General features: G+C 42.0%; 1 protein-coding gene across 2 annotated transcripts in view; it reads right to left on the bottom strand.

Annotated features, from left to right (window-relative positions):
* Positions 1–4340: 4340 nt before the first annotated feature.
* large1 (LARGE xylosyl- and glucuronyltransferase 1) overlaps positions 4341–9437 on the bottom strand; it is a 72013-nt gene continuing 66916 nt past the window's right edge. For both annotated transcript variants that reach the window (XM_085381430.1, XM_085381429.1), the window contains exon 15: positions 4341–7461. In XM_085381430.1, the coding sequence (XP_085237556.1) occupies positions 7264–7461 (198 nt within the window). In that variant the 3' untranslated portion in view covers positions 4341–7263. The remainder of the gene's footprint in view (positions 7462–9437) is intronic.

Below are 9437 nucleotides of genomic sequence, written 5' to 3' on the forward strand. Positions count from 1 at the left end.
GCGTTAATCTCGTTAAAACTACGTTAACGCCATAACAGCATTAACGCGGCAAATCTCCGTTAGCGAGTTACCGCGTATCGCCCCGTGTGTGGGGCTGCGCGGCATCAACGCGTTAGCCTGAGTGGGTTTCTCTGAGTACTCTGGCTTTATCCCACAATATGTGACACAGATAAAGTACTTAAAACACTGTATGGTTTAATGTGGCTCATACTTTAAGGTTCTTTAAGCTTCAAGTTTCTCTACACTCCAAAATTTGGAGGTGTGACCGTGGCAGTGTAAGAAGAACCAATATCATAACACTGAAAAAAAAAAAATCTAACGTTACCAAATGAGGAGTGAATGAAGCCCCATGTTCAACATGCAATCTTTGTGTACTTGTATTGATGTCATAAATAGAACGGTGAATCATAAATGGATTGGTGCCGATATATTTCTACTCTTACTGGTCTTAATCTGTTTTGCATAACGTCTGAACAATGATTTCTAACTCGAACTTTCATATCGTCAGCAGTGGCAGTTCCTCGACCCTCTTCCGTTGCTCAGAAGACGTTTGTGAGTCTTCATCACCTGTTGAAAAGAGCCCATAATACCAGTCTGTGATACTGTCATCCCAGAAGAACTGCAAAACCGTTTCTGCATAGACTCGACCTGAGAACTGTTCCACAATATCTTTGGTTATGTTTACTTTGAAAAATCAAAAATATTACTGAGACAGTTTCTACTGCTAGGAGAGCAACATGAACCACAGTCCCTCTTTATCTGTGTATCAACCCATTCAGTGCTGGTCAGATCCTCCATTTGTGTCATTCACTGTGGTTATTATGTCTCAGTTGGCTTGTTGCCCGGTTTTATTATGTGATCGCAAGATAATATTCAAAGGAAGAGGTTAGCAAAAAACAAAGAGGGATAACTACAGATGAAGAAAGTAAACAGGGGTTTTAGGAAGCAAGGTGTTTGAGTTTAATCTGAGTAACAACAATACCTAGAACTACAATAATACAAAGTCAGGTGAAGTTTAAAGGTTTTATTTGTTTTGCAAATGATTTAGATCATTTAATTTCAAACCTTTTAGATAAAATGTATTTCAGAACCTGCTAAATAAATAAAACAAACGTCACACACCAATTTAATAATTATAGAAGAAGAGCATTATGGAGAGGTTCCAATTGAACGTTGGATAAAGGGTAGTATTATTTATCTTAAAATAAAATAAAAAACAAGCTCACTGTCTGCCTCAATGTTAAGATGATAATAAATGACGATAAAAGCAGAAAAGTTCAAGTTTATCATTTTGTCCACATCTGACTGCAGCCTCTCTCTCACCTCCGTCTGCAGCCCTTTCCATCCTTGTGATCCCAGTGTTTTTCCCCAAAACATTCCCATAACAGAATGGTTAAACCCTCATTTGCACTTCATAAAGTATGCACAAGGCTTTAGCTTTTTATACAACAAAACTTGTTGCCTGTTTTAAACTTCTGTATAAGGAAATATAAACATTTACTACTACTTTTTTCCCATTTCTTCTCCGGTCAGGTTTTTCCACAATATTTTTTTAAAGTCCAGAAAGCTGAAGACATCACTGGCTTTGAGGCCAAGGGAAAAAGATCTGTATGACTTCAAAATGACTAGCAGTTATATATGATAAATAAATAAATATAGATCTCAAATACTTTTGACCATTTCTTTTCATTCTTGGATTTCTTACCACCATTAACAGATCTCACCCCTGTCTCTCTTTCTGTCTAGTTGGAACAGATTGTGGACAAAGACACATAAGACTAGTCAGTAAACTATGTTATTCACCTGAGTTCTGCTATAATACAGGCTTTTAAAATACCACCCCAAACAAAACGCTAACAACCAAAAACAACAAATTTTCCCAGTAATACATCTTTTAAACAGATAATGTGATTATGTGACTATTATTGCTTTAAGGAATTTCACGCATATGTGCACATACATAACAAAGGCTATCAGTTTTGACCAATCATGGTGGCCACCCAGACCAAAAATGCCAGGTCTGATTCTTTGTCCCAGTCGAGCTCTGATTTGGATTGTGGAATTTGGTGTAAGAATGAAAGAATGGATCAATGTAGGTCAAAAAGTGCACCAGCACTGAAGATACAAATACCTCAGAGACACAGCTAAACACTCCTCTGGGTCAACACAATCAATGTCCTTGAGTGGCCCAGACTTGAACCTGATTAAACATCTCTAGAGAGATCTGAAAAATGCTGTACACCAACACTCCCCATTCAACCTGACTGAGCTCGAGAGGTTCTGTAAAGAAGAACTGAGAAGCTGCCAAAGGTGGTTCAACAAAGGCTATGAATACTTACGTACATGGTATAGTTTTGTTTTTTATTTAAACAGTAATCAAAATCAAACATACAGCTTTCATTGGCCATGCTGGATTAATGACTCCCAAGTCAGGGAGCCAATTATGCAGGTGGGTGGAAGGATAGTTTTCTAGTCAGGGGATCAGTCAGACGTTGAAAACTATCTTGACATTTTGATAACCAGATCTATAGGTGATAGTAATTAATGAAACTTTATGGCCTCACAGTCTACCAAACTGTATTGATGACATATCTTAGCAGGTATTACTTGTTAGGGAGAAGATATTGACTGCCAGTATCCTTAGATTTATTGGCTGGCACAGCCTTTTGGCCACACCGGACAAGTAGAAACAAAATGACCTTTTGTGCCACAGTAAAGACGCTCACCCACTGCAAGGCATCCTCTGTGGGTTAGTCGAGAGAGGCGAGTATGGCCGAGCAACATGGCTTGCTTGCCTGACTGTTATTGCTAGCTCCCTCCGTTACTCCACCCTGATGGAACCTTTACTGTGTCTGACTTTAAAGGACCTCTTTCCACAATGAAACCAAAGAAGTCTTGGAAAAGATGAGAGTATCATCAAGATCAAGAGTATCAAGATTGACAAAGTTGTTAATGAAATCTCTGGACATCGTTTGAGGGTCTGAAATTTCTGCAGGAGCATTTGTTAAACCAAAAGACATTACCAAGTACTCAAAGTGACCCAGATGTGTATTAATTGCTGTCTTCCACTCATCCCCAATCCTTTATTCTCACCAAATGTAAGCATTACTGAGATTCAACTTGGTAAAAACAGTCGCACTCCTGGAGCAACTCAAAAATAGAGGTAAGCAAGGGTAGAGGGCATTTATTCTTTGTCGTTATCTTAAACCACGGAAGTTGATACAGGGCCAAAGGAACTTGTCTTTCTTCTCTACAAAGAAAAAACCTGTGCATAGGAGATAATGAAGGACAGATCATTCCTTGTACTAATGAGTCAGTAATGCACAATCCATGGCTTCATGTTCTGTCTGTTGAACAATCATCTGCACCATAAGGAAGAGAGAGAGCTAGATCCTTACTGAACATTTTGGCTAGGTCGTTAGGTCGAGCTTGGCAAAGGTGTCAGTTTCAACTGAGGGAATGGCTGACTTAAGGTTCTGTTGGTGGCAGCAACATTTCAACCAGAAATTTTATTTTTGCTTTTAGTATGTGAAGGTTACATTCACTAAGCCACGAGTGTCTTATAACCAAAGTGAGGTGGGGCCTCACCCTACTGCCAGAGTAAAAATAAAAGTACAATATAGAACACCAACATCAGAAAGACAACAAAATCTGAATAAAATGAACATTTCTGTACTGGGTTAAAAGCCAAACCGAAAAGTTGTGTCTCAGAATCTCCTCTCTGCTTTTCGTAGATGATGTGATTCTGTTGGCTTTATCAGGATGGTGGCCTCCAGCTCGCACTGGAGTGGTTCACAGGCCAGTGTGAAGTGACCATCTGGGAGGGGCTCAGAGTAGAGCTGCTACTCCTCCACATTGAAAGGCATCTGACAATAATGCCTCCTGGGTGAGGTGTTCTGGGTAGTGCAGTGCAGACCCAGGACACACTGGAGAGATTTTATTTATAAGCTGGAGAAGCTGGCTAGGGAGTGGGAGGTCTGGGCTTCTTTGTGTAGGCTGCTGCCCCCGCGACCCGGGTAAACTGAAGAAAATGGAAGGATGGATCAAAGCATTTTGCTTCGGACAAATCACATGATGATTATTGGGTTAGTGACCTTCAGGACCATCTCCAAGGTCACAAACCAAGTCTGGGTTAAATGGGAGTCTCCATCAGTTGTTAGAACTGAAGAGGCTCCTTGATAAGAGCTGAAATGTCTTCACAAACCAAAAAGACGTCCCTCAGACTACTGAAAACAGAATGGGCTATTTCCCCTATACTGTAGTGCCAGCTGTGTTCTTATTTATTGTGTTCATGAGGTCAAACTGGCGATCACAGAAGTAGGAATGATGAAACGGCACGCTTTGACTCTTTGCTTTTATTCAGGTAGCAGCATCAATCAGCACTGTCCTACTTACACACTGCAGCCCCACTCAGCCCTGCAAGGCTAACAGACGAAGACCGAATATCATACAACAGTCACTTAGATAGCTTCTTCACATTCATACACACTAACCTGCACCAAGACCTTGTGCAGCTTCCTGTACAGGGTGAGAGATCACTGGGATGTGTGTGAGAGAGAGGCCTCTAGTTTCACATCAGTATCAAGTTTGTGTGAGTCCAGGGACTTTTTTGGAGACTAGGACCGAGTGACAAGTTGCTGCCTAATGACGCGTTCACTCTGATCCTGGCTGGGACCTGACAGAGGCCGCGGTGCCTCCAGCTGCTCAAAGTGGAAGAGTGAATCCATAACTGCAGCTGACTGCACCTTCAGTTAACAATTTTTACACGCCTAACCTGCAGGAAGAAGGACTGATGTGGATTAAAATGCATGTGTTAGTTTTATTACATTTTGGTTGCTTAGGTAACAGGTTGCTTTACCACCACACTCATGACTGAAGTACAGCAGGCAGCAGGAAACACAAGGGCAGCAGCTGTGCTCAGATAATCAGATTGTCTTTTCCTAGCTGAGCGAAGCTGCACAGAAGAATGTGAGCCATAATTATATCAGGGTGAATTAAGGAAACATGGTTCAACGCTGCCTTTATTTCCTATAACAGGAAAGCAGTGATGGTGTCCTATAAGTGGACTGACAAGCAACACAGATCATCATCTACATCCTAGTCAAAGATACATATATTTTGAACAATTTGTTATGCCCATAAATGAACTCTTCTTGAAATGACCTTTGCATGAAGCTCATTCCCGTGTGAAACGCTTTGTAAAGCAGACTTAATAAAAATGAATAAAAAAGGTAAATGGACTGATTCTTATATAGCACTTTTCTACTCTCCTGGAGCACTTTATACAACACGCCACATTCACAGAAGCACTTTCCTTTCAGTGCTTCCTAGCTAACACTCACACACTGATGGATGCTTGAGAGACCCTGCAACTTGGAGCCAGGGATCGAACCATTAACCTTGCGATCAGTAGATCCTCAGCTACAGCCACCCCGGGATGATACCTGGGGTGGCTACCTTATTAGGTATTGCCAAGATTAAATAATTTGACTACAGCAATGTGTGAAGTGCACAGGAGGAGCGATCGGACCTTTACACAGCCGTTTCACACTGTGACTCCTGGGGCAAATCACATGATGATTAGTGGATCAGCAACTTTCAGGACCATTTTAAAGGTGACAAAACAAATCTGGGTTAAATACCGGGATTCTGCTTCACTACTTCTTTCCTCACCTGACCTCATGATGTTTTCCACTGAAGTCAAAACGTTCAGTTTCACTTTCACTGTATTGATTACAAAATTATTCCTGCAGTGATTTGTGTTCTTAATGTCTTTAGACCCGTATCTAACTTTAGTTTTTCTTTATAATATCATACAGGACATTAATGCCCAGTAGTGTCTTGTTATCAGGACTCTATGGCTGCCAGTCTGTCCACAGCCTCTCCAGGTAACATGAAATTAGTGGCACAACATTCACACCAGACCAATAATAAGTTGACGATACACCAACTGATGGTGTGACACCTCACAAACAAAGAGAGCGCACACTGGCACTGTGTTATTGGCTCATTTGGCTGCTATAGTATCATTGTAGGGTCTTTACCTTACATTAAAGCACCTTCAGGGACCTATTATTGTGATTTCGCGCTATATAAAAAAAACCTGAATTGAACTGCTGTCAAACTAGAGGCCAGAGGGAGAAAGAACGAGCGTGAGGAAGAAAGTGTTTGGGACTCACCTTACTGGAACTGGTAGATTTTTACAGATTTCCCATCCACCCATCAACCATTTAACCCACTCATAGATAATGCTGACTGTTGGGCCTTGTTGCTGCACTCTGTTATGGGAGGCAGTTAACTAAGCGACAATGCTTCCATCTGCTGTCACATTCTGTAGTCGTACCAAAACCGAAGACACACTACAGGGCTGATGTGGAGATCCCCTGAAAATTAACCAAGCGGATGGTCTCCAGACATTATTACACTTTTAGCTTATTTGTCATACGAGTAGGAAGATTTATTCTGATCTGTATCAGCCATGAAACAAATTCAGCAGCAGCAGATGGTCAGATGGCTGCTACCCTCAGTATCTGAGTGTGTCTCACTCGTCACAACAAGGTTTTTTAACTCTCTGTCAACATGTTGACCTCTTTGTCCTGCTGCCTGCAGATCGGTTGCATTGGAGCCGGGGCTGTGCTGTCAGTCATACTGCAGCTTCCTGTTACTTCATAGTTTTGGAAAGCTTAGTCCACAGTGCTCTACACCCTGCTAAGCACTGTCCTGGCAGAAAACACACACACACACACACACACACACACACACACACACACACACACACACACACACACACACACACACACACACACACACACACACACACACACACACACACACACACGTATCTACCTTCACATACACATACAAACACACACCCACACGCACATAATGTTACACATAGCCATAACACTGTCATTGGTCTTAGAAATATGGCAAGGCAATATTTTTGTTTGCTGTCTATCATATTCCATAACTGAAGCTTGAGGCCCACACACCTGGGGCCCAGCCCCAGCAGTCCCTTGTGCGATCATTCATAGCTTTAACATCCTGGGAGAAGGAAACACTTCACACATTTTCTCCTTTATCCACAACTGATGACAAAGTTGGAACAAAAGAGCCCCTGCAGTGTCACACTCAGTGTCCAATGTTCTGAGGGACTTAAGTCTCAAAGTATCCCCAGGACCCGTTCACACTATGCTCCCCTCGTGCAGCCTGTGGAGCATGTCAGTAGTTCAGAGTTGGGGCTATGAGGGTCCGCAGTGGTGGCTAGCTGTTGTTTTCAGCCGTCATGTACTTAAGGGCGGCAAAACCGTACCGCCGCGACATGTTCTGTTGGAACTCCTCCTTCAGGGTCTTCAGGCAGACCCGGTACTGCTTATTGGAGCGGAACTTGGTGATGTCAAAGCTGGGTGCATGAGGCATATGGATCATGAAAGCATTGGGCAGAACCACAAATTCATACTCCTGTGGAGAGAAAAGAACAAACTTTCAGTCTGAATTCCTCAGGAATCACCGTTCATACCTGAGCCCATCTGATCTGGTAACATGTAACTGCATGAGCCACATGCCTCTTGGTCGTGCATAAGAAGCTAAAATTCTCAGTCGAACTGAACCGAAGTGCGCAGTTAACATAATTACTATTCTCATATTTTCAACAATGAGCAACACCTGTCACAGGACACACACAGACATTAGATATAGTGACAATAAAAATTTTATAAACACAAAATAGTTTCTATGACTTTTAGAAGTTGCATTTTTATGCTCCAAAAAAGGATGTTTGCATAAAGACTATTGTTAAGCACTTCAGTCAAACCTGACCTATGACCTCTTAAAATTAAAACCCAGTCATAATGAGTCGCATGCTGATTTCTTCTTCAGCTAAAAGAGAACAGGACCTGTCACTGTAAAGCCATACAACCTGTCCAATCATTTGACCGACTGAGCTTTTGAGCTTTCTTTATCCTCAAATCCTCAAAATACAAAAATAAATGTGGTTAAATTACACAGTGGAAATCAAAATTATCTTAAGTTAAGTTATCCTAATGGAATGGAATATAGTGGAAAAGGATTTCATCATTTGAAAATATTCTGTATCACATTATAAAACAAACTTAAATGAGAAATTTAAACGTTTTCCATCCATCGACTGCAGCTTGTCTGGGTTACAGAGGCAGTTGTCTTGGCAAAGATGCCCAGACCGCTCTCTCCCCAACTACTGAAAAATGTCCTTGTTTAACTACCTCCTTGACATCATGCCCAGGGATAGACCAGTCATCCCTTTCCCCCAGAATTTGCCTCCTCAAAGGAAAGGATGTCAGTGGGCTCAAAGAAACCCTCCTAATAAGTCAGTTAATAAATTGATACATTTTTGTACTACTCTGAATGCTTGAAGTGCTTTTTTCAATTTCTTAGAATCTAACATTGTTTCACACTCTCACACTCTGATGGGGAACAACATGGGCTTCAGTATCTTGCTTTGATATGCAGACTTGAGGAAGTTGAGGGAGTGAACCCCCAACCTTCCACACGGTAGACAACCAGCTCCACCTCTCAGTCCATAGCCACACCACATTCACCACCTAACGATATCCTTATATGAAGTCAGCAGCTCTCTATCCTCACCACATACAGGTGAGCTGGAAGATGCTTCTCTATTCTGAGTCACTTGACAGTTTGTCAGTTTGCCTTGACGTCAGTTAAAAGTCTTGTTCCATAGCATCACCAAACCCAGGTTTTTGCTTCAGCTACTGCCAGAGTCACTCTCTTTGTGACTCTGGCAACGTAGGGCCTACCGTTACCTGTCAGCTGACTGGTCAGCGTATCCTCAGAATAATAGCTTGAGTATGAGACCTATCTAGCGTCTTCCCCTACAACCTGACTTAACTTGCCACCAGTTGGTGATGAGTTGTGCTGATCAGCTATGCTTTTAACTTTACTTGAGGTCCAAAACACCACTCTGAAGGTGGTGGTGGTTTGAACGATTCTTTTAACTGCTGAGGAGAGCAACTGCTGACATTTCTCAGAGGAATGTTGTCCTGGTCTTATCTGATAGAGGATTCTAGCTGCTCAACAGTCCTGAGGCTCCAGATGTTCTAAGCTGGTGAATGGTGTGGACTCTTCTGCTATGAAGCCGTGCTGCTGGAATAGATGCAATATGCAGTTTAGCATCGTCCTGCTAAACTATGATAAAGACACCTGCTGTCTTTATGTTGCTCTAAAACCTGTATATACCTTTCAGCACTGATGGAGCCTTTCCAGATGTGTCAGCTGCCAGTTCCATAGGCTCTGATGCCCCCAGTAGTATCAAAGATACAGGCATTTGAACTGAGCACCGATAAGCAGTCAGGTCATCCCTGTCCTCTTTAGTCCAGAGGACGCAGCGTTTTCCAAAAAACATTTTGGTTCCGATTTCTCTGACCTAAGATCCGTTTTCCACT

Source organism: Rhamphochromis longiceps, linkage group LG15 (genome assembly GCF_057381845.1).
Source record: "Rhamphochromis longiceps isolate RC_006_pf linkage group LG15, R_longiceps_female_GT1.1, whole genome shotgun sequence".
NCBI lineage: Eukaryota > Metazoa > Chordata > Actinopteri > Cichliformes > Cichlidae > Rhamphochromis > Rhamphochromis longiceps.